A 24,344-nucleotide genomic window follows, 5' to 3' on the forward strand; every position below is an offset into this window, starting at 1 on the left:
ACACTCTAATAAGGACTGAGCCACGTCCTGGGGGTCCATTAGGTGACCAACATCATGGAGGTGTCCAAGGTTGATATTGGAGTCAGAAATGGGCATTCACACCGAAAGGTACCAGGAACCAGAAGTTACAGTCATGTGACAGGGCTGTGGAGTGGGGCAGAGGGTGGAGAAAACTAGGGCAGGGTTCACTTGGAGCCATTATGGTAGCAGAGGGAAGAGATGCTGAGAGCTGGTTATGAATCACAGCAGGAAGGGTGGCCATGAGGTTCAGTTCAGAGACGAAATCCACAGGATTCAGTGACAAAATGGATGGAGACGACCAAGAAGAAGCAACTAAAGATGTTATGGAGAGGACTGGGGAGATGGTACTCTCGGCCTCTCATTTTCATTGTGATTAGTATTTATTACTATGTTGCATGAGGAGGGAGAGTGAACCTGAGTGATGCCAACTAGGAGGAGGAGTGAGGAGAGCTCCCGAGCGTGTGCGTTGCCCGTGAGCTTCCTGCAGCTCCCCTGAGACTCCTTTCTTTCTTTCTTTCATTTTGTTTTCTTTTTTTTTGTATGTTTTATTGATTATGCTGTTACAGTTGTTCCAATTTCTTTTCCCTTTGCTCCCCTCCACCCAGCAACCCCCCTCCCTCCAGCAGTCCCATCCCCCTTAGTCCATGTCCTTGGGTTGTGCATGTAAGTTCTTCTCTATACCCCCCTGTCTATTCTGCACACTCCTACTATGCTTCCTAATTCCTGCACCCTGAGGCTCTTTTCTGTCTCTTTGCTCCTGCTGACCTTCACTCCCTGGTTTGTAATTTCCTCATCAGTAAGAATCTCACTTTATTCAACTTGTACGCACTGCATTAGTTATTCATTTGCTTAACCATTCCACAAATATTTATGGAGCACCTCTTACAGGCAAGGCAGAGTCCAAGGTCTTAGAACCCAATAAATACACTCTTAACTGATCGTGTCAAGATTTGAAGTCGGCATGGAGAAGTCCCAAGGGGAGGAAACTGGCAGAGAGTTTTACTGGAGAGCATCTGGAAAGGATAAGTGGGAGATTCATCACCCAGGCCTGGGTGGGTTAAGAGGATAAAAGATCAGATGGAGAAAAGCAGCTGACTTTATACAAAAACACACAGAGCCTCACCTGAGAACAAGGGATTGGCAATGATTGGGAATTGCTGAGAGGGAGGGAGGAGGAATGCTAAAATGAAGTGATACACTGAAAATCTGAAAGTATATTTGATGGGCTTAGATAAAGAGGTTCTGGAGGGAAAGAATAGGATAAGGTGTCTCCAGTTCAGCCCCTGCTCCCTCTTGGGCCCCACAGGCTTGTCCCCATAGCTGAGAAGTGTTTGTCAGGACTTGGTGGCGTCCTGCTGTTCTCTGGGCTCTGCTCCACTCTCGCCACTCCAGAGACCATGTCCCATGTGGAAGCACAGCTTGTTCCTGGCACAAGTCCACTTCATGTAGGTTCGGCCCGCGTTTGCCTTTTTTGGTACTCACGCCCTGCAGGCCTTGCCACCCACGGGTGGTTTGGCTCACAGAGCAGCTGGAGCATCTCCTGGGAGCTGGTTAGAAATGCAGGCTCTCAGGACCAGCTCCAGGCCTGCTGAGTCAGAAGCCACATTTAACAGGATCCTCGGGGGATTCTTTCACATGATCCTATAAGAGGCACCGAGTGCTATGGTCTCTGAGAGCAAAGTGGCCAGTGTCTTTCTGGGCCTCTGGTGAAGGGGGTACCCCCACAGAGCCATCCTTGGTGCCCTCTTGCGGAGTGTGGAAAGGAAGGTGTGAGAAGGGAAGAGTGTTCCCGGGTGCAGAGCCCCCACCACCTGGCGTCCTGCAGGCTCTTCGTCCTCACTCCTCTCTCCTCCCATCTCTCACTTGGCGTCCCAATGACCAACTGTGGCAAGTCGCCCCCACACCAGCCGCATCATACTTCTGTGCTGTCCTCCTGCTGTGCCAGCTGTCTGGGAAACCCCTTCCCTTCCCCTTGGTAACTTTTTCAAGCCTCAGCTCAAGATTCAGTTCCTAGGAATCCACCCTGGTGATTCAGGCAGAGATAAGCAATTTTCTTCTGTGCCCCACTCCTGCATCACAGCAAGGCGGCCACCATGCTCCCCTGAGCCCAGATCCCCCACTGAACCCTGAACTCCTCAAGAGCAGAGGCCAGGTCTCACAGGGCCAGCACAGTGTCTGGCACATAATTAGTGTACTCAGTATATTAGATAGGCGATGCATGGATGGATGGATGGACGGACAGATGAATGGATGGATATTGTCAAACACAAGAGCAGTGAACTTCCAGTGAATGTCACAGATGTTAACTATCCATTTACTTTGCTGTGTTCATCACTAAACAGTGTGCTCTGGGGGGCAGAAACCATGTCTTTTTTCTGTATGCATCACAGGGACATGGCAGATACCTTATGAATGTAGGTTCAACAATTAATGGGGGAAAATGAATAAAGAATAGGACAGTATTTAAGAACTCGGAGCTCGGGGGCCACACCGTCAGGGTCAGAAATCCTGGCTCTGTCACCTGGTATCTACGTAATTTGGGCAAGTTACATAACCTCTCTGTGCCTCAGTTTTCTCTTTTGTAAATTGTGATTATGATAGAATCTACTTATAGGGTTATTATGCTACTTCAATGCATTAAATTCATATGAAGTTCTCAGAAAAAGTGTTGATGTTAGAAAGAGGCTGGATGGATGGGGATAGTGTGCACTGTCTGTATCGTTTGTTGCCAGAATCTGCCCGAAGGTAAGTTAGCTGGTACCTGGAGAGGCTGAGCCATAAGCTAGGATCAAGACTCATGCCCCAGTAGAGGAACCAGAGAATTAATCTGGGTCCAGGACCAACCCAACCTGTTCCCCATACCCTCAGCTCTGGCCAGGGCAGTCTCTGCACCCACTGATCACTCATCTGCCCATATTCACTCTCTTTTCCTTCTTTTCTGCAGGAAAATGTCTCCCTCATCAAGGAGATTAATGAACTGCGCAGGGAGCTGAAGTTAACCCGCTCCCAAGTCTATGACCTTGAAGCAGCTCTGAAACTGACCAAGAAAATCCAACCACAAGAGGTTTCAGAGACAGGTAATGTCAGCAGTGGCTAAAGAAGATGGGCATTTGGACAAAGGGACCGATAGCAGCCATGAGCAGGTGTCCCTTTGGTTTCTAAGACTGTGTCTCCTAAATGTCACCTGTACCAGGTCACATCCACCCCACGGCCTTCTGGGAGCCCCTGCAAGCCACATGCCTGCTCTCTAATAGGTTTGCAAAGATCCTACCACATTCAAATATATGCAGGTCCAAAATCCTTGGTGTCAGCCACAGTGTCAGAATCTAGAATCTTTCTCTTAGAACAGCAATTTTCAACCTTTTTCATCTCATGGCACACATGACCTATTTACTAAAATTCTGAGGCACACCAAAAAATATGTAACGTTTTTTGCCGATCTGATAAAAAAATTAGGTATAATTTTGATTCATTCACACCAGGCAGCTGTTGTGGTGTTGGCTGTAGTCATTTTTTTATTTGACAGTCGTAAGGGAAAAGGGGTCAGTGCCCCTGGCTAAATAGTCAGGTATTGTGTGTTTTAACAATTCTCGCTGCACACTAGTTGAAAATCACTGTCTTTAGAGCATACTGTATACTGTATATTACAGGGTAGCTCTACAGGAGTCTGGGGCAGTACCCTGAAATCAAATACATTAGTATTTCTGTCATGAAACAGATGAATATTTAAATCATAATTTTAAAATGTTTTTCATTTTTAGAGCTCCTTGACTTTTAGAGCTGTGGATAAGGGCTTGTAGACCTGTACAATTAGAGACCAAAAAATCAGAAGCTATTTAAAGGGAGGAGAGGGAAGTGACATTATGAGGTATTACTGCAATTATATCCTGAAGTTCCTCTGATTCTGACAGCCAAGGCAACAAAGGAAATAAATAAATATGATTATTTACATAGTTTTCATTTATGTGAAAGGGGAGTTTCTTTTCCTGCCACTAAATTCCATGAAAAATTTATCACATGGATGTTTATGAAAGGGATGTTGAATAACAAAACTGATAGTCTATAACTGTAGGTTTTTAGACAGTATAAGACATTCTTCAGGTGTCCGTTTCTTATCTGGACAGCCAATATAAACCAAGAGTATAAGGCATTTCTATGGGAAATTAAGCCAGTGTGGTTCAAGTATATTGTTTTCTGGTGGTTTACATGCAGGAATAAAGCTTAGAAACCTTGGTGAACTGAAACATTTCATGGCTGTGGACTGGCTCTTTCAAGTATCAGCTGCCTCATGTACTGTGGTTATACAAGACACTGTCGCTGGGGGGAGGTGGCAGAAGGGTACTAAGGCACTCTGTACTTTTTTCATAACTTCTTTTCAGTCTTAAACTTTATATATATATATATATATTTTGTTGTTGTTGTCTCCTGTGCTCTTTTTACTAGAGTTGAAGAGAATTTGACACAATAGTGAACCCCCTGAGTAGTACCCGAAGTGACAATATTAGTTCTAAAGAATGACCTAAGGGCACAACATGTGTTACAAAGACCGAGATACTTGGCTTCTTGGAGGTGAAGCCACCTTCAGTTGGAAATGAAGCCACCTTCAGTTGGAAGTGAAGCGTAGATGTCCCTATGAACAATTCCAAAACTTCTCTTTAAAAAATATTTTGAATATGCCCAAGCATCCTAGCAAATCATCAAATTGAGACCTCAACCTCCTCAGGATAATGGATGATATATCCAGGTTTTTCTTAGTATAATCATGGAAATTTTCAGACATTTTCAAAACTTGAGAGAAAAATCTAATGAATCCATCTCCCCAACTTCAGTAAGTATCAATTTCTTGCTTCATCAATATCTCTACCCCCCAGTTACTTCCCCCTATACCCACCAGGGATTATTTTTAAACAAACCAAACATCATATCACTCATGTGATATAGTTTTCTCTTGGGAGATAGTGTTCATAACAGTTGCAGGCATATGTTACCAATTGTCTGCCTTGATCATGAAAAACCTAAGTCTACCCTCTGATTTTGAACATGAGCCCACCTAGACAGATTAGCTCAAAATATATATCCTTAAATTGTTTAAGGAATTACCTGTTTAGTTGGTTTTTAAGAATTCTTTATCTAAACAGAAGAGGTTGCCATCCCCAAGCCACCATTTTAGTTTTAGCAGTATTTATTATTAATTTTTCATTCACACAATTATCTAACAGGTCTGATAGACACATCTGCTTGTTTTCAAATATTAAAAGCATATCATTAGAACTTCTAATGAAAAATAGCTTATTGAAAACCTACTAAAATGCCATAAATAAACCATAACATCAAAGAAAAGCCAAAAGGAAACAAAAGATAAAAGTTTTGAAAGCTGGAAAATTGACACATGAGTGGTAACCCACTTCATAGGCACAAGAAACCTTACTCCTACATCAGAATTGGGAAAACTAGAGGGAACTAATGTACATAACAGAATCCTCAAAAGGCTCAGGAATTGGCAGAAGCAGACATCTCTGGAAGTGGGAATAAAGGGCTAAAAGCAAAAGGGAAAATTTTAAGAAGCTATTTGATCCACCTAGTATCTAATACAATGCTTAAAAATAAACCATCACCAGGGCCATCGTCATGAAACTTTAGAACACCAGAGTACAAAGAAAAAATCCTCCAAACTTCAAAGGAGGATATGGGGAGATTTCATGTGAAGGATCAAAAATTCTTATTGCAAAATATAAAATCAACCCACAAAAATCAGTTGCATTTCTATACACTATCAAGAACATTCTGAAAAAGAAATTAAGAAAACAATTCCATTTACAATAGCATGAAAAAATAAAATAGGAATCAACTTAACCAAGGAGGTAAAAGACAGGTACATTGACAAGTACAAAATATTGGTAAGAGACATTTAAAGAAGACACCAGTAAATAGAAAACATCTCATGATCATGAATTGGAAGACTTAATATTAAGATGTCAATACCACCCAAAGCAATCTACTGATTCAATGTTATATGTAGCAAAAGCTCAGTAGTGTTTTTGGTAGAAATAGAAAAATCCAGCCCTGGCCAGTGTGGCTCAGTTTGTTGGAGCAGCATCCTATAAACCAGATGGTCAGGGTTTGATTCCTGGTCAGGGCACATGCCTGGGTTGCAGGTTCAGTCCCCAACTGGGGCACATATGAGAGGCAACTGATTGATGTTTTTCTCTCACACCGATGTTTCTCTTTCTCCTTCCTTTCCTCTCTCTCTAAAATGAGTAAGCATGTCCTCAGGTGAGAATTAAAAAAAATAATTTATCCTGAAATTCATATGGAATCATAAGTTACTCCAAATAGCTGAAACAATCTGAAAAAGAAGAACAAAGCTGGAGGTCTTGCATTCACGCCGATTTTCAAAACTTACTGCAAAGCTATAGTAATCAAAATACCGTGATAGTGGCATGAAAACAGACATAGAGGTCAATGCAATACAATAGAGATCCCAGAAATACATCCTCACACATATGATCAAATGATTTTCAACATGGATGCTAAGACTATTCAATGGGGAAAAGACAGTGTCTTCAACAAATGGTGCTAGGAAAACAGGATATCCACATGCAAAATAATAAAGCTAGACCCTTACTTTATATCATATACAAAAATTAACTCAAAATGAACCAAACACCTAAACATAAGAGCTGAAACTATAAAACTTGTAGAAGAAAATATAGGGAAAAGCTTAATGATATTGGATTTGGCAATGATTTCTTAGGTATGACATTAAAAACACAGACAACAAGCCCTGGCTGGTGTGGTTCAGTGGACTGAGTGCCAGGCTGCAAAGTGGAAGGTCACTGATTTGATTCCAAGTCAGGGCACATGTCTGAGTTGCCGGCCAGGAGAGGCACCCAGTGCGAGAGGCAGCCTATTTTTCTGGCACGTCGATGTTTCTCTCCCTCCCTTCCCCTCTATCTAAAAATAAATAAATAAAATATTTTTAAAAAATAAAGAAAGGCAACAAAAGGGAAAATAGATAAATTAGACTACATTAAAATTTTAAACTTTTGTTCACTAAAGAACAAGAGTAGCCCTGACTGGTGTGACTCAGTGGACTGAGTACTGGTCTGCGAACCAAAAGGTCTCTGGATCAATTCCCAGTCAGGGCACATGCCTGGGTTGCTGGCCAGATCCATTCCCCTCTCTCTAAATAAATAAAGAAAAAAATTTTTTTTTAAAGAAAAGAAAAAAGAGTAAAGAAGCAACCTACAAAACAGGAGAAAAACATTTACAAACTATATATATGATAAAGGATTGATACCTAGAATATATAAAGAACTTTTATACCTCAACAACAACCAAACAGGAGGAAAAGAAAAGAAAAGAGAGAGAGAGAGATTAAAATATGGGCAAAGGACTTGAACAGACATTTCTCCAAAGAAGATATATACAAATGGCCAACAGGCACATGAAAAGATGCTCACCACTACTAATGATTAGGGAAATGCAAACCAAAAATATGAGATATCACCTCACACCCATTAGGATGGCTACTATCAAAATAAACAAAAGTAAAAAGAAAAAGAAAAGGATCTGGAGGAACTGGAAACCTAGTGCACTGTGTTAAAGTGGCACAGCCACTGTGGAAAACAGGACGGCAGTTCCTCAAAACATTAAAAATAGAATTACCATTTGAACCAGAAATTTCACTTCTGAGTATATACCCAAAAGAATTAAAAGCAGGGTATCAAAGAGATATTTGTACATCCATGTTCATAGTAGCATTATTCACAGTAGCCAAAGGTGGAAGCAGCCAAAGTGGCCACCAGGGATGCGTGGATAAACACAATGTGGTATACACATACAATAGAATATTATTCAGTCTTTTAAAGGAAGGGAATTTTGACATATGGTACACCATAGATGAACCTCGAGGGCACCATACTAAGTGAAATAAGCCGGTAACAAAAAGACAAACACCGTACAGTTCCACTTATCTGAGGTACCTTTAGAGCAGTCAAATTCACACAGACAGAAAGTAGAGTTATGGCTGCCAGGGGCGGTGGGTAGAAGAGAATGGGGATTTGTTGTTTAATGAGTACAGGGTTTCAGTTTTGCAAGATAAGAAGAGTTCTGGAGATTGGATACAGAACAATGTGAATATACTTAACACTGCTAAACTGAACACTTAAAAGTGGTTACGCTGGTAAATTTTATGTTATGTATATTTTACTGCCATTTTTTTTAAAGAGTGGGGGAGGGGAGTTCGAGATTGATGTTCAGAAGTGCTGCTGTGGAAGATGAGGGAGTTTGCCGACTATGAACATAAAGAATTTGAATCTCATATGTTACTTTCTGGGTGGCATGCATCAGGCCAGGGGTGAAAGTGGGGACACTGGTTGGTTGGATTACCTCAGGTCTGGGCTGTGTAGGGCACATGGGGCAGAAGGATAAAGCGTAGAATACCGAGGGCGCTGCAAGAAAATGGTGCAAGACTCTCCCTGTGGGTCTGACTGGGCAGAAAAGGGAGTGCCTCTTAAAGGGTCCCATTTGGTAGGTAAAAAATAGAGTTGTCCAGGAAGAAGAGGCCCAGACTCGATCCAAGAACAGGTGTCTTGAGCCTAAGGCAGTAAGGCCATGGTGGGAGAAGGTAGTACTCGTGCGTGATGAGGGAGGGGAAGCCGCAGGGGTGGGTGCTGATGTGGCATGGACACCAAACACACTAATGCTGAGGGTCCAGCCTTATAAGGTGAGGTCACGGATGAGCCCTGGACCCTTGTAGACACCAGTGTTGCCCGGGATGATGGCAGCACCTGAGAATGACTGAGTCATGGGGAAGTCCTCGAGGAACATGAATGAGTGGCCACACCAGGAGGGGAAGAGAGGAGTCTGTCTCCAGGAGCAGGGGTTTTACCTAATGAGGAGGCCTGGCATTTTGGTAGCCAACCAAAGTCAACAGAAGAGTGCCACCTGCTTGGGGTGTGGGGACTGTGAGAATGAGCAGCCTGCACTGGAGGGGGCCTCAGGGCAGGCAGACTGGGGCGCTCAGGAGAGGGGCAGAGCTGAAGTCATGGTCAGCATTTGTCTATCACCCTAAATCAATCTCTGCTGGACAGTGAAGTAGCTTATCTCTGTATTCCTAGCATCCGGAATTGAGTGTCTATCCCACAATAGGTGTTCAATAAAAGTTTGGGGAGGCAGGGATGGCGGAAGGGAGGATATGCTGGTTTCAGAAAAGCTTTGTTGCCATTCAGTGACAGGTCCTCATGAGTCCTGCTCTGTCCCTTACAGTGCCCAGTACGAGCACGCTCAGCATCGCTCCTACCTTGAGACTCAATGAGCAAGAAGAAATGGGGAGAATTATTGAAATGCAACGCCTAGAAATCCAGCGTCTTAGAGACCAGGTCCAAGAACAAGAGCAGGTCCCGGGGTTCCACCCCATCACCGGAATTCGGCTTCCTTCCCTCGTCCGGTCAGAAGTGGAGTTTGAGGTGCAGACCAAGTGACCCCCTCCAGTGGGCCATCTCCAGCCACACTAGAAGAAGCACTGTGCACCTGTCCCCAGGCCAACTCTGGGCTGCAGTCCCTGCGGTACTGACTGCACTGAGGTGCCAGCCGCTTTCTCCTGGCCCTGGGGAATCTGAGGCTTGGTCAGAATAAAGGTGTTTGCCCATGGCTGTGTCCAACTCTCTGCTTAGCCAGGGCGTGGGGGAAGGAGGAAGGGAAAGAGGGGACCCAGAGGACTAGGGGGCGGGGAATTCCAGCTTCTCCAATGTCACTGCTGCCTGCCCCTGTGGAAGTCACACCAAACTTGGCGCTGGCTTCCTGCCGCCCCCTTTCCTCTCTGGGCCTCACAGAGGGGCTGCCTGCTCCCACTTGAAGTATCACTGCCTACACTTCTGACCAGGCTTCCTTCTCTGCTGGCCAGAACGGGACCAGACAAAGCCTCCTGCATTTTCTCCCCCTTCATGAAGCCTAAGGAGGTGTTCTGAGGATTTTTTACATTTATGTAAACATGAGAGCAAAATAATGAACATGGCAAATTCCCCTGGGTCTTCCTTATCTACTGACCCTGTTGCTAAAACTATAAGCAGAGCTCTGCCCTTATTTCTCTCACCTCCAGCTCACTCTAGATTTGGCTTCCTTGTTCTGCAGGGCCCTGCCCAACTCCTGCATTTCTTGGGACACCTCTTCCTCTGGGCCCCATACTGTATGTGTGACCCAGCCACACATATCAGAAAAGGTAGTTTTCCTGCACTAAATAGCAAAGCAATATACCCAGATGGCCCTGTGTACTCCTGCCTGCAGAGGCCAGGCACACTCCTAACATCCAAATAGCAAATATTTAAACCCCCAGTCCCTGCAAGTCCCTGCGGCCCCTGCTGGTCCCTGCTGTCCAGTTTAAACCTGGTGTCCCCAAGGCATCTCCCCTATCTGCTCTGGGCACCGCTTTGGGTGAGTTTCCCCAGTGAGAGCTGAGAAATAGATATCACACTTGGCAAACCTCTCCTGAGGGCTGGGAATAGCAGAAGGAAGGCTCAGGGCAGAAGCCACAGAGCAAAATGTACACGGGACTCTCTCCCTAGCAGTGCCACTCCCTCCCCCAGCCTATACCCTGTCACAGTGGCCAGCTTATCCCCTCCAGACCAGTGTGCACCCCAGCGTGTTCTCTGCCCACTGGGAGGCCAGGCCCAGGGTCCAGGAAAGCATCCAGGCACCCCCGAGAGACTCATCCGCTGAGCCAACAGCCATGCTGAGCAAATGGGCTCTTCTGGGGCTCAGACGTCTCCATTCCAAACTAGTACCTTGGCTTTAACTTTACAGAAGAAATGAACTCAAAATGAGTTTGAAGAGGTTAGCAGGGCCAGATGGTGCAGGGTCTTGAAGACATATCACAGAGGCCAGTGCTGAGCCACTGAGTTAACCCCCACCACTTCCCCAGCTCTTGACACACTGGCCTCCTTTCAATTCCTCCAAAAGGCCAAGTTCTTCTCTGTCTCCAGGCCTTTCCATGCGCTGTTCTGTCTGTCTGACATGCTCTTGTCCTCACACCTCAGTCAGTGAACTTCTACTCATCCTTCAGAGGTTAAGTGAAATGTCACTTCCTCAGAAAGACCGTCCCTGACCCCTCCCGCCCCCATCTAAGTTACACTGGCCGTAGTTTCCTTTCATAACCCTCACTGGAACATGTCTGCTCAGCTGCCTGAGGCTGCCTCTCCTTCTCGGCTTGCAGTACCATGGAGGCCAGGCAGGGCCTGATTTAAAAGTCCACTCAGGTATTTGGGTGGATCATTGATTGGGGGGCCCAATAGTGGAGTCAGAGGGACCAGTTAGGGGACACTGTGGGACCACATGTGACAGGACAGCTGCTGGAACCAACGTGGCAGCAGTGGAGATGCAAAGAAGTGAGTTCCTTAGGACTGTGGGGAGTTATCCAAGCAAAGAGGGAGGGAGGAAGACCCAGTGAGAAGGAACGTGCCGAGAAAACAGGGGCTCTTCTCAGGGCCCTAGGAAATTAATTTGCTGTGGGTAGGATGAAGCAACTCAAATGACAGACGCTGGCTGGGGTCCAGCTGGAAAGGAGGAGGTGGAGGAGAAAGCCCAGGCCAAGGACAGCCCCACCCAGCAGAGCTTGGCCTTGTGGCCTGCGGGTCAGCACGGTGTTTTCTCAGCTGCACAAGGGTGAGCACAGCTTCTTGTTAGCAAATCTAGGGTCAGAGGTCCAACCTTGTTTACCTCGCCTTGTTCTGTCTCACGTGTTCTATGTCAGCCTGTTGGGTGGCATTGACTGGGTAGCTGCTGCACCTGAGACCTCCTTCCACTGCCAATCCTGACCCCATGGGGCAGTTCTCACCTCACTGGCGCCACCTCCTCCTTCACAGGATCCCTTCAGCCAATTGACTCCTCACTCAGGAGTGGGCCTGGCAGTCACCTCCTCCTGCAGCAGCCTGAGGAATCTTGCTGGTCACACAAGCGGCCAGGCATTGGCACATGGGCTCCACTCTTATTCTTCTGGTTGCAGTCCATCATTGAGCTCCAGGAACTCGTTCAGTTGCGGTGATGCCTGACAGCTGATGGCTGTGGAGGCTGCCCTCTCCCTGGGCCTCAGACATCCATTGGCTCCGCTGCCCTTCTTCTAGGGTCAGGATCAGCTGTGGCCAGACAGTGTGAGCTCCGAGCTGAGCCTCCTCTGTCATCCTGTTCTCCCAGCACTGAAGACCCTGCCCCTGGGAGGTTCTGGCATCGGCATCTACCTTTCCCCATATAAAGCATGACAAGTCATTACCAGCCAGCTGCTCCCAAGGAGTACCTAAGGGACCCTAGTGGGCCTGACAATACCTGTGTGTCCAGGTAGGCCCCACCCTTTGTGCTCATTGTTCCAGATTTGGAGTGAGAAGTGAGAGAGAAGGCATGTCATGGTCAGGAGTGAAGAAAAGGAAGGAAAATATCATGAGTTCCCTGCCCCAGCTCTATCTGGGACAGCTGGACCATGGGTCTGCCTCCTTGGGACCAGGAGGACAAATAAATGTCAGAAATGTACAAGAAGAATACACAGCCCGAAAGTCTGCCAGGCCTCCCACTTCCCTGCTCCTCCCAGGGAGCGGACACCTTTATAGTGCTTTGCAAGTGGCAGGCTCACCTGTTTCCCCCCTGAGATCCAGCCTGCCCCACAATGTCAGCCTACCCTAACTTTTCCCCGAGGGAAGGAACAACCTAGCACTGCACTGTCCAGTAAGGGAGCCAGGAGCCACATGTGGTGACTGAGCATTTGAAACGTAATGAGTCTGAGCTAAATGCACTCTAAGTAGAAGATATACTACTTATTTTCAAGAATTCATACAAAATGAAAGACTGAAATAGCTTATTTAATCATTTGTATATTACAAGGAAAATATTTAGGGGTTAAATACAATTTTAATATGAATGTCCCTTTCTTTTCACTTTTTTAACGTGGCTCCTGGGAATTTTAGATTACATATGTGGCTGATGTTCTCTTTCTACTGGACAGCACTGCTCTAGAGTTATACCTGGCCCTGCAATCATCTCCACAGTACAAAGAGGAGCATAGACAGGTCAAGCATAATTATTTTGTGAGCTGCTGATTAAAAGATAACTTTGATTTTGTTTTTCTTGCCTCTTTCAGACACATCAGGAGAAAAGAGAGCAGGAGGCATTCATTGCAAAGAGCTCAATCCAGGAGGCGGGTGATAGCCTAAAACCCCGTCCAACCAGCAACCCCCTTAGCCCACCCAGGGCACACATGGTGTGTGGTGCCAGGCCGCTTGTTAGAAGCAGAGCCCTGAGACTTCCAGTCAAGACGGCAGCATAGGTAAACATGTCTCGCCTCTTTGCACAAGCACATCAAAATTACAACTGAAATATAGAACCGTCACTCACAGCTGTCAGAAATTGAATTGAATGGAAGTCTGACAGCTACGAATTAAAGAAACCACATCATACAGACTGGTAGGAAGGGCAGACACCGAATGGGCTGGTCCCACACCCACGTGTGGTAGATAAAAATTCAAGAGGGTTATCTTGGGAGTGAAGAGTCCCAGCCCTGCACCAGGCCCCCTAGCCCAGGATTCCAGTGCCAGGAAGATAAGTCCCCACAACTTCTGGCTACAAAAGCCAGCAGGGATTGAGTCGGTAAAAAAAAAAGCTGCTGAAGCCCTGGCTGGTGTGGCTCAGTGGACTGAGCACCAGCCTGTGAACCAAAGGGTTGTCGGTTTGAATCCCAGTCAGGGGACATGCTTGGGTTGTGGGCCAGTTCACCAGTTGGGGGTGTGTGAGAGGCAACCACACTTTGATGTTTCTCTCCCTCTCTTCTCTATCCCTTCCCTTCTCTCTAAAAATAAATAAATAAAATAGTTAAAGAAAAAAAAGAAAGAAACTGCTGGAGCCCCAAGCAGTTTCTCTTAAAGAACCCACACATAAACTCAGACTGACTTCCTCTGAGCTCCAGCACTGGGGAGCAGCTTGAAAGGCACCAGTGATATACAGGGAGAAACTGAAGTGTTTTGCATCAAGGTAAGCAGAGGTTATTTTCCCTTTTCTAAGCCCTCGCCCCATAGAGCCAAGTTGATGCCATATCTGAGACTCCCATCAACTGGCTAACACTGTTTGACCCACCTGGGAGATCCCTAGAGATTCCACCCAACCCAACTTACAGGCCCATCCAAGCTTGTCTTGGCTTATGCTGCACCACTTTCTAAATCCTCTCAAATAAGCAACAGCTGGCTTCAGTGAGTCCCAGGCCCTGCACTAGCAGCAGCCAGCCTAGGTTCACAACTTGGCTTTGCCTGGGAATCTCCAAGCCCAGTAAAAGCAGCAGCCATCTCAGATTGCTTTATAGCTCAGGCAGGGTGGCCATGGGCAAAACATAAGTGGGGGATGACCTCAGCCTGCACCATGTGGGAGACCGCAGCTCCAGCACACCCCAGTGGACAGCTAAAGACCACATGGGAGCACCACCACCCTGCCCCTGCACAGCTGATCCTCCTCAGAAGGCTGAGGTTGGTGGTCAGTGGTCACAGCCAATTCTTGCAGCTGACTGGCCTGGGTAAATCCCTCCCATTGATCTGCCAGCAGCAACAAAGGCTCAACTACAAGAGGAGGGTGTACTAAGCCCACGTGAAGGATGTACCTTGAGTATCCAGCTTGGGTGATGGGGGGGGAGGGGCTGTGCCATTGGACCCTGTAAGACACCTACTACATTAGGCCACACTACCAAGGCACGGAGTCAAAGCAGCTCTACCTAAAACATAGAAACAAACACAGGGAGGCTGCCAAAATAAGGAGACAAAGAAACATGGCCCAAATGAAAGAACAGATCAAAACTCCAGAAAAAGAGCTAAACAAAATGGAGTTGAGCAATCTATTAGATGAAGAGCTCAAAACACTGGTTATAAAGATGCTCAAGGAACTTAGTGAAGACCTCAACAGCATAAAAAAGATCCAGTCAGAAATGAAGGATACAATAATTGAAATAAATATCAATTTACAGGGGAAAAAAACAGTAGAATGGACAAAGCTGAGAATCAGATCAATGAATTGGAACATAAGGAAGCAAAAAACAACTAATCAGAACAAGAAGAAGAAAAAAGAATACAAAAAAATGAGGATAGTATAAGCAGTCTCTGGGATAATTTTAAGAGGTTCAACATTCACATCATAAGGGTGCCAGAAGGAGAAGAGAAAGTGCAAGAAAGTGGAAATCTATAAACAAAAGAAAACTTCGCTAATTTGGTGAAGGAACTAGACATTCAATCCCAGGAAGCACAGTGAGTCTCAAACAAGATGGATACAAAGAGGTCCACTCTGAGACATATCATAATTAAAATGCCAAATGTTAAAGATAAAGAGAAAATCTTAAAAGCAGCAAGAGAAAAGCAGTTAGTTACCTACAGGGGAGTTCCCATAAGACTATCAGCTGGTTTCTCAAAAGAAACTTTGCAGTCTAGAAGGGACTGGCAAGAAATGTTCAAAGTCATGAAGAGTCAGGACCTACAGCCAAGATTGCTTTACCCAGCAAAGATATCACTTAGAATTGAAGGGCAGATAAAGAGCTTCCCAGATGAGAAAAAGCTGAAGAAGTTCATCATCACTAAACCATTATTATATGAAATGTAAAAGGTACTTATTTAAGAAAAAGAGGGAAATCAAAACTGTGAAGAATAAAATGGCAAAAAATACATATCTATCAACAACTGAATCTAAAAAACAAACTAAGCAAACAAGAAGAACAGAGACAGAAATGCAGATACAGAGAGCATTTTGATGGTTGCCAGATGGGAGGGGCGTGTGGGGGAATGTGTGAAGAAGTAAGGGGTTTAAAAAGTACAAATAGGTAGTTACAGAGTAGCCATAGGGATGTAAAGTACAGTATAGGAAATGGAGTAGCCAAAGGGGGAAAATTCAGAACAACTGCAATAGCATAAGCAATAAAATATAATTTTTAAAAAAGAATAAGAATAAGCCCTCGCTGGTGTGTCTCAGTTGATTGAGCATCTGCCTGTGAACTGAAAGGTCACCAGTTCAATTCCCAGTCAGGGCACATGCCTGGGTTGTGGGCCAGGTCCCCAGTTGGGGGTGTGCCAGAGGCAATTGATCAATGTTTCTCTCCCTCTGTTTCTCCCTCCCTACTCCTCTCTCTAAAAGTAAAGAAATAAACTAAACTAAACTAAAATAAAATAAAATGAAGCAGAAGCAGAGCCCTGATTGTGTCCCAGTTATACTTCAGACCCTCCATGGGCACCACCAATGAGACCCAATGCCTCACCATGGCATTCAAGGCCCAGTGCAGCCTGAGCCAAATTGCCTTTCCAGCTTCATCTTACATGTTCCCTGCTCAAAATCCACACACTTGTCTGTTTACACTTCTGTTCATGCAATAAATATTTCCTGATTACCTCCCATGTGCCAGGCACAGTGCTGGCTGCTGAGGGCACGATGGTTAGCAAAATAAGCATAAACCTATACCTTTTGGGGACCACACATCTAGTGGGGGTGACAGATAAGTAAATAAGAAAAACCACAACACATGCAGTATGAGCAATTGTGGGGGAAGCACAGAGACCATGGATGCACCAAAGAGGCACGTAAACCAGATGTGAGGTCAGGGAGGGCTTCCTGGAGGAAGCAACATCTCAGTTAAAGAATTTGTGTTGGCCAGACTAAGCTGGGGGCGGTCAGTATCCCAGGCAGAGGGAACTCTGAGTTTAGAAACCAACCGGACATGAAGAGCAGAAGGCAGAGCATGCTGAACTGAACAACAGGCATTCTGGCTGGAGTGCAGGGACCAGTGGCAATTGGCTGACCTGGTGTGTATGGCAGGGACTTGTGAGCCCTGTGAAAGAGTGTGGTATTTATCTGGAAGTTTATCTACAAGTGTTTTAAGCAAGGGAGCTCCTGTTCCCCACAGGAAGTGCCTTTACCCGTCCTCCCTCTGGGCACAAATCCTGCCTCCCCCAGCAGGAGCCAGCTGGGTGGGACAGGTGTGCCGGTCAGACCCTGGAGATTTTGAAGGAAAAGGAGTCAGGGACTTTGGGGGTTTCAGCCAGGAGAAAGTGCCAGGGAATGGAGGGACTGGGGCTGGGTTTGGGGACCAGCTGTGGAATTTGAGGCTGAGGCACGGTCTGAGTTTGGATTTAGGATTTGGGGGCTGGGACAGGGGGTAAGGCCAGTACTGAAGATGAGAGCGGGGTCTAAAATCTAACTCCAGAATTTGAAGCTGGGGTTAGGTGAGGAATTTGAGCTGAAGTTTCGAGGCAGATTTGGGGATAGGATTTGGAGCTGGGATAGGAATTGGATTTGGAAATGAGGCGGGCTGTTGAGATTGAGATTCGAGATTCAGGGTTGAGGCTAAAATGTGGGGTAAGGGCTGGGGTTGCAGCTAGGACCTTCTCAGGGTTGGAAACTGCAGCTGGGGCGGGGCTCAGGTTTGAAACTGGGGCTAAAGCTAAGGTAGGGTTGGAGCTGGAGTGGGGGGGTAGGGCCCGGGCGCTGGGGCAGGTAGGCGACATTTCTCCTGCAGCCCAGGTCTGGGAATTCTGTCGGAGCCCTAACAGCAGCTGACAGAAGCCCCTCCCTCCCCAGGAATGCCTCCGCCCGCGGAGGGAGCAGTGCCACGTCAGCCAATCGGCTCCAGCGCAACCTAGGAAACACCTGTTGATCTCCCTCCCCACCCGCCCTAGTCTCACCAGGGTGCAGGTTAGGCAGGTGTAGCACCTCCCCGGAAGCGGTGCTGGAGCACCCCACCTGCCCGCTCGGATAGGATCCAGCACGTCCAGGCTTCTCGTGAGTGCCCCTTAGCCCCCCTACCCCAACCGCCCCTACCTTCTCTCACCTGAGAACCTCCCCTCACCCCTAGCCTGTGCAAGCACTTTCAGACCAGTGAAGCCACGGCCCTGGGGAATGTGGGACTGACTCCACGGCCCCTCCCACGGCCCCTTCTCCATCCCCCTTAGGAGCATTTGCACCTGCCTTTCCTACCCCGCTGCTGGGCTGCCACCGCTGAGGGGTTGTGGAGGACAGACACCTCATCAGGGGTATAACCCCTGCCCAACCACATAGTAACATTCCTGGAATGCTCCAGGACCTGCATCCTACGTATCAGCAGGAGTCTTACCCTGAATTGGAGGGAAGAACGAACCTTGTGTTAATTCAAAAAGCATGCTTTGGGCACCTATGCAGGCCCCAGAATTCCCACTGAAATTCTGAAGTGGAGATATCAGATGCCCAGCCCCCACCCCTCGAGATAAACATTATTGGCCTCAATTTTAAGATAAGGAGCCTGGGGCTCTAAGAGGTGAGCTCATGGGGGTTTCCCTAACTCTCCTCCAAACCCCTCTTCTGACTAATCCACACCCAGCATTTATCACATGAACCACAAACCTATCCGCTATAACTGGGGGGCTTCTTGAGGGCAGGGACCCTGGCTGCTTTATTTTGCCCAGTCCTGTTGACTGGCTTCTCAAGCACATGTTAAATGAGTAACCACTTTGAGGTTCTTCACCCAAGTCCCATGGGTGGTAAGGACTGCAGCTGGGGTTCCAATCCAGAGCCCTCCTTTCCCTTTCACAACTTTATAAAAATCCTGGAGGAGAATAGCGTGGGGGCGGTGAGAAGGAGGAGCTGGGAAACAGGAAGACCCATGAGGAAGGGTGTCGGAAGGGTGAGGAGCTGGGATGCAGTAGGGATGAGGGTAGGGAATGGGATGAGACATGTCTGGAGGTGGCTCCCTGGGACGTGCATGAGTGAGGAACACAAGAGGAGGAGCAGGTTTGGGTGAGATAACGAGCTTGGGTTGGACCTGTTACATCAGAGGCAACTATGGGTCTACAGAACATCAAGGTGGCAGTTGACAAATGGGTCTGGAGCTCGGGAGGGAGATCCGGGTTTGAGGGGTATCGGGTGGGCTTGGGAACCAGCAGCCATGGCTGTGAGATTGGATGGGATATTAGGGGAAGGAGGGTGTTAGCGTGAGATCCTAACCTGCAGAGAAGCAGCCACAGCCCTAAGAGAGAAGAGTCAGGGCCAAGCTGCTGGTTCCAGAAGGGTTAAGTCACAGCCCCCTCCCTCCCTACCACCCTCCCCTCAGGGGCCAGTGGTGACAGCTGAAGCCATGTGAGTGGGTCCTGAATGAGGCTTTATCTCTGCTCTTCGTCATCACCATCGTCCACTGTCCACTGTGGCACCAGCTCCCTCGGCCAGCCGGGATGGGACAGACAACTGAGAGAGCCAGAGAGGTCAGGGGCTGGGCAAGGGGGGTTCCTTGAATGGGTGGGATGCTTTTTATGGGGAAACTGTCCTGGGGTCCTTGGAGAGGCACTCCCAAGGGGCAGTGCTGGGGATGGGGAGACATTTCAGGGGACATGGGAGGACTCCCAGGGAACATCTCCACAGCCCCAGGAGAGACCATGGGTGGGGGGAACGGGGTGGGTGGGGGAAGTGGCGTAGCTGGAGAGGTAACAACTGTGATTCTCCCCTGCAGATGATGTTGACTTTACCCTGGACTGTGAAAGGAATAGGACTCTGGGCTTCCAGCTGCCAAACAGGTGGTGGGGGCTCCAAGCCATGATCCACACCCTTTAATCCCTCCCTGGTGCTGCTCTCTGCCCTGACTTGTACCAGACCCAGCCATGCCGGAGGGAGAGGCTCGAGCCCTGCCGGGCAGGGGGCTGCCCCCGGATGTGATGGCGGAGCAGGTGGAGTTATGGTGGTCCCAGCAGCCGCGGCGCTCAGCGCTCTGCTTTGGCATGGCCGTGGGCCTCGTGGCTGGCTGTGGGGCAGGTGGTGTGGCACTGCTTGCCTCCACCAGCAGCCGTTCAGGAGAGTGGCGGCTGGCAGTGGGCACCGTGCTCTGCCTGCTGGCCCTGCTGGTTCTAGTTAAGCAGCTGATGAGTTCAGCCGTGCAGGACATGAACTGCGTACGCCAGCCCCAGCACGTGGCCCTGATGCGCAGTGGTGGCGGTGCCGATGCCCTCGTGGTGCTGTTCAGTGGTCTGGTGCTTCTGGTCACCGGCCTGACACTGGCTGGGTTGGCCGCTGCCCTTGCCCCTGCCCCTGCCCGGCCACTGGCCTTCATGCTGTCCGTGGGCATCGCCCTGGCTGCCTCTGGCTCACTCTTGCTCCTGGGCTTGCTGTTGTATCAGGTGGGCGTGAGTGGACACTGCCCTCCCGTCTGCACAGCTGCCCTCCCCGCCCACAGTGACCACAGCAGCAATGGCAGCATCTTCAGCATCTCAGGACGGCTGTCTGCTGGCCAGCGCCATGAGACCACATCCAGCATCGCCAGCCTCATCTGACCAAGCCAGAGCCCTCCCCATGGCCTGCCTCAACCTCCACAGACCTGTGCCAGGGCGTGAGTGAGTGGGTGTGAGTGTGTGCGCATGTGTCCCCGGGACTCTCCAGCCCTTCTATGGGATTGTGTGAAGTATCATGAGACCCTGAGTGTACCCACACATCCACGCCATGGGAAGGTGAGTGTGTGTCTTCTTGGAGCTGGGCATTTTGTCCATGGGACTGTCAGAGGCTATCTGTTTGTATCTGGGGTCTCCAGGCAGAGAAGTGTCTGGGATCCCTGGAGATTCTTGGCTCGTATTCTCAACATTCCTCCCAGCCAACCCTGCCCTCTAACACTCGTCAGGGATTTCCCCGGGAGTGACTGTTACCAACGCAGAGAGTACACTGGCAAGTCTTCATTGAGGAGAATCACTGGTGACAAAGTGGAGAGAACATGGGCTCCAGAATGGGACAGGCCTGGATTGGACTACCCCCTCCACCACTTCCCAGCTGGGGAACTTGGGCAAGGGACTTAACCTCTCTGGGCCTCAGTTTCTTGAGAGGCAGGGTTGTGGTCATGATAATCAGTTCTGAGGATTAAATGACACATATGGAAGGACTGGGTACATTACAGATGTGCAATAAAAGTGGTGGCTGCTTTTATCCTTACCGTCTTCACATCACATCTTAGCTAGACGCTTCCTTCCCCTTCCCAAGTGAACACTCCATGCCTATCTCAGGCTGACAGGTGTCCCCAGTAAGACCTGTGGCTTCTCCTCTTAGGTACTATGAAGCTGGAGGAGAGATGGGGGCTGAGGGTGCTCAGCTTCAGGAAGGTGATGGGTTTCTGATCCCATGAAGGGAAGGGGGTGCTGAGTCCTGGGTATTCGCTCATGTACTGGTTCAAGATGAAGCCTTAAGGATTGGGTTTTTAGCAGCTGGGTTCTCAGGAGGCTGACCCCTGACCCCACCTCTGACACCAGAGCATCTTGGTCCTGGTCCCTGTAGTTGCTGCACTGGCTGGCCTGCCTCTGGGTTCCTAGGCATGGGAGGGGTGTTTGAAACGCCCTTGGGTGGTAAGAGTCACTTCCTGCTTCAGGTTCATCCTGGAAGGGATCTCCCCTTCCGTGGTGCAGGAACACTTCTTGGGCCGCCAGAAAAAACTTCCACCCAAAGAGAGCTCAGAGTGTTTTATCATCACCTCCTGCTTGCCAAGGTGCAGGTCAGAGGATAGAGAGGTAGGGACCAGACGTGTCTCCTAAGGGCTTCGATGTAGAGCTACAAAGGCTCCAGCAAGAGAGCACTGCTTTCAGCTGCCAAGGTCAAGGCAGTTCTGGAGCGAACACTGAGCTGATGGGTGAGGAGAAGGGAGGAAGCCACATGAGCAGAAGAGATAGGGCCTGTCCAGGAGCCCCAGGACTTCCAGAGGCATCTAAGACTCCTCCACATATTCAGACTGGAACCCTCTCCTCTCTCTCTTGACCTAGCTCCTCCATCTCACCATTCCCCCAGCACCCAGGCCAGAGACCTCCGCGTGGTCCCAGACGGCACCCTCACTCCCTCCTCACTCTGTGCCCAGCACGCACATCAGCTCCTGCGGGCTTCCCTTGTACACAGACGTTCGTGTGGCCATCGTACTCCACACTCACGACCCAGACAGAATCCTCTTTCTTCCTCGTTGCCCGTTGGTGCCACAGCCTCTCTGCTGTTCTCCCGGGTTTTGCTCTTCTTTCCTCTTAAATCCACCTCCCCCGTCCCCAACTCATACACGTGGAGCCCTGCTGACTGTGCTAAAACGAAAGGGCAAATTTCCCTTAAGATCCTTCCATGGCCCCCAGCTCTGGCAGGCAGACGTGCAGATGCGAACATGATTTGGCCTCCCACTCCCCTCAAATCGCCCCATGAGCCAGACACGCTAAACTACTGCTGGACCTCGCCGGGCTCTCTCACTTCTCCCAGCTCCTTATCTTCCCTTGCCTTCATAGTGTTCTTCAAGGCTCAGTTCTCTAGGGAGCCACATTCTCTGGGAGTCTTCCCTGACCTGCTCCCCCTGAACTAGCGAGTTGCCCCTTTTCTAGCCGCAAACTCTCAATTGTAGACTCAGTCTGCAATTTCTTCTGTGTGCCTGTCTCCTTAATCAGGTGGTGAGCTCCTTGTGGCTGGGTCTGGGTCTTCTCACCCATGCATCCCTATTCCCTACATGAACCCAACACATAGTAGGTGTTTTGTTGGAGGGATGAAGGATTCCGGGTTAGTTGGATGGCAGTGTGTGTGCAAATGTCAGGGAGCGACGCACCTATAACTGGGAAGGGTAGGGCAGGTAGGTCACGGTCCACTGTGGGCCCCGACTCTCCTGAGGCCCCACACCACCTGCCCCCAGAAATTCTAACTCTTCCTGGGTCGCCAAGAGGGAGCTGTCATTATCACCAACTCCTAGGCCATTACAGGACCACAGAACACCTCTCCATCCTGTAATATGGGGAGAAATCATGTTTCTTTTCGGCTGAGACAGGGGTAGACTCTTCCATATCTCTTTTAAGGAAGTAAAGGAAAACCAAGGCCTAGAAAATGGGGAGGGGGAAGGGTTACTTGACACAAATATCCAGATGAGCAGCTACTCCAGGCAAGGCCTGTGTCGGGCTCTCTTGGAAAGGATGCGGATGAAGAACATGGTTCATGCCCTCAGAGGGCCTACTTCAAAGGGCAGTGGAGGGAGGTATCTGCACCCCCACCTGGACCATGAGTTGGGAGGGTAAGAGATGGGCTGAGGCCCAGGCAGGGCAGAAATGCTACTGCCTCCTCAGTCACGAAAGCCCATCCCACAACCTCCCACCTCCAGCTTGTTTGCTCAAACATCTCACAAAACCCCATCTGGATTCACATTGCAATCAGCTGCCCACAGGGCCCTCTGATAGCTCTAAAGCTGCTCCTCTTCTCTTACCTCAGCTCCTCAGACTATGACATGGGGGTGTCTGCCCAGCAGGACTGTTGTTGTAAGAAGTGCTAGAACATCAGTGCTGTTATTGTTACATTCCACAGCATCAGAGATTCTAGTTCAAGTCCTTTCTGAGCTGAGTTCTGGGAAACAGAAAAGCTCAAATCCCCAGTCCAGAGTGAATGAGGAGGGAGGAAGCTTGACAAGCTTCTTCCTTAGGATTCAGACAGGCCACCTGCTATGGGGAGGCCCCGTTGTGGGGAGCGATTGTCCTGGGGGTGCCCACAGGCAAATGGCTAACACTTCCAGATGCTGGCTCTGTTCCACTCTACTTATATAACTCATTTAATCCTTCTAACAACTATGTGAGGCAAGTACTATTATGATCCCCATTTTACTGGGAAATTAGAACACTGAGGGCGTAAGTAACCTGCCCAAGATCACACAGCCCATAATGGCGGAGCTGGGATCTGAATCCAGGGATTCTCAGCTCTCAGCTCACCTTGCTGCTGTGCTGGGGCTTCTTAAACTTCCTGTCTGTGGCTTGTGTGACCCCTGTCTTTACCCTCCAAATATGGACAAGGGATCTGGCTCTGCTTTGGGGACAGCAAGACAAATCAGCCAGGAGCTGAGTTGTCCTCAGCAGTCAAGTCTAAGTTGGGGTTCCCAGGACAGAGTAGGTAGTGGCAGCTGCTGGGGGAGGCAGGACAGAGTACAAGGCTGGGGCAGAGGCAGGCTGGGCCCAGGGCCTAAGCCAGAGAGGACAGACCAGAACCAGGTCTGGCTGAGTCCCCGGCCTCCCAGCAGGTTCAGCATCCCTGGGCCCTTGAACCTGTGGACCCAGGTCACGTGCCCTCCTTGTGCACAGGGCCAGGCATGTGGACCACGATGGTGATGATTCCTCAGAGGAATCCAGCATGGCCTCTGAGGACAAGGTCCAAGGTACTCATGACCCCAGAGTCCTGCTCAGCCAGGCTTGCTACCCACAGCAGGTTCTGAGAAGAAGCCCTCCCCGCTGACCCTAGTGGGTGCAGGGCTCAGGAAAAACAAGTACTCATCTGGAATCAGGCCCATACCTTCTCCTGGATCCCTCAGACATTCCAACTCAGGACCCAAAGACGAT

The 24,344-nt window shown here is 48.8% G+C and overlaps 2 protein-coding genes across 4 annotated transcripts in view; both read left to right on the forward strand.

The window, feature by feature from the left end:
* Nucleotides 1–9,649, forward strand: part of CFAP57 (cilia and flagella associated protein 57) — a 56,880-nt gene extending 47,231 nt beyond the window's left edge. Inside the window, exons 21-22 of the mRNA XM_090268263.1 lie at nt 2,966–3,098; nt 9,292–9,649. Coding sequence (XP_090124389.1) covers nt 2,966–3,098; nt 9,292–9,506 — 348 coding nt within the window. The 3' untranslated portion in view covers nt 9,507–9,649. The remainder of the gene's footprint in view (nt 1–2,965; nt 3,099–9,291) is intronic.
* An 8,034-nt stretch (nt 9,650–17,683) lies between these two features.
* On the forward strand, nt 17,684–20,949 carry TMEM125 (transmembrane protein 125). Of its 3 annotated transcripts, XR_016509686.1 has the most exons (4): nt 17,684–17,799; nt 19,103–19,250; nt 19,496–20,483; nt 20,651–20,949. XR_016509686.1 is itself a non-coding variant. In XM_090269256.1 (3 exons), exon 3 carries the CDS (start codon nt 19,644–19,646, stop codon nt 20,307–20,309), a length of 666 nt encoding a protein of 221 aa, XP_090125382.1. In that variant the 5' UTR covers nt 17,684–17,799; nt 19,103–19,250; nt 19,496–19,643; the 3' UTR covers nt 20,310–20,949. The 3 variants fall into 3 exon arrangements, 2 of the variants coding, with proteins under 2 accessions (XP_090125382.1, XP_090125383.1); XM_090269256.1 differs by having other exon boundaries at nt 19,496–20,949; XM_090269257.1 differs by lacking the exon at nt 17,684–17,799 and adding an exon at nt 18,706–18,789 and having other exon boundaries at nt 19,496–20,949.
* Nucleotides 20,950–24,344: the final 3,395 nt, after the last annotated feature.

Source organism: Furipterus horrens, unplaced genomic scaffold (genome assembly GCF_987537825.1).
Source record: "Furipterus horrens unplaced genomic scaffold, mFurHor1.1.pri manual_scaffold_3, whole genome shotgun sequence".
In the NCBI taxonomy this organism is placed as follows: Eukaryota; Metazoa; Chordata; class Mammalia; order Chiroptera; family Furipteridae; genus Furipterus; species Furipterus horrens.

Excerpts from the sequence above, each read along its gene's own strand:
- TMEM125 (XM_090269256.1), top strand. The coding sequence starts at position 19,644 with ATGCCGGAGGGAGAGGCTCGAGCCCTGCCGGGCAGGGGGCTGCCCCCG.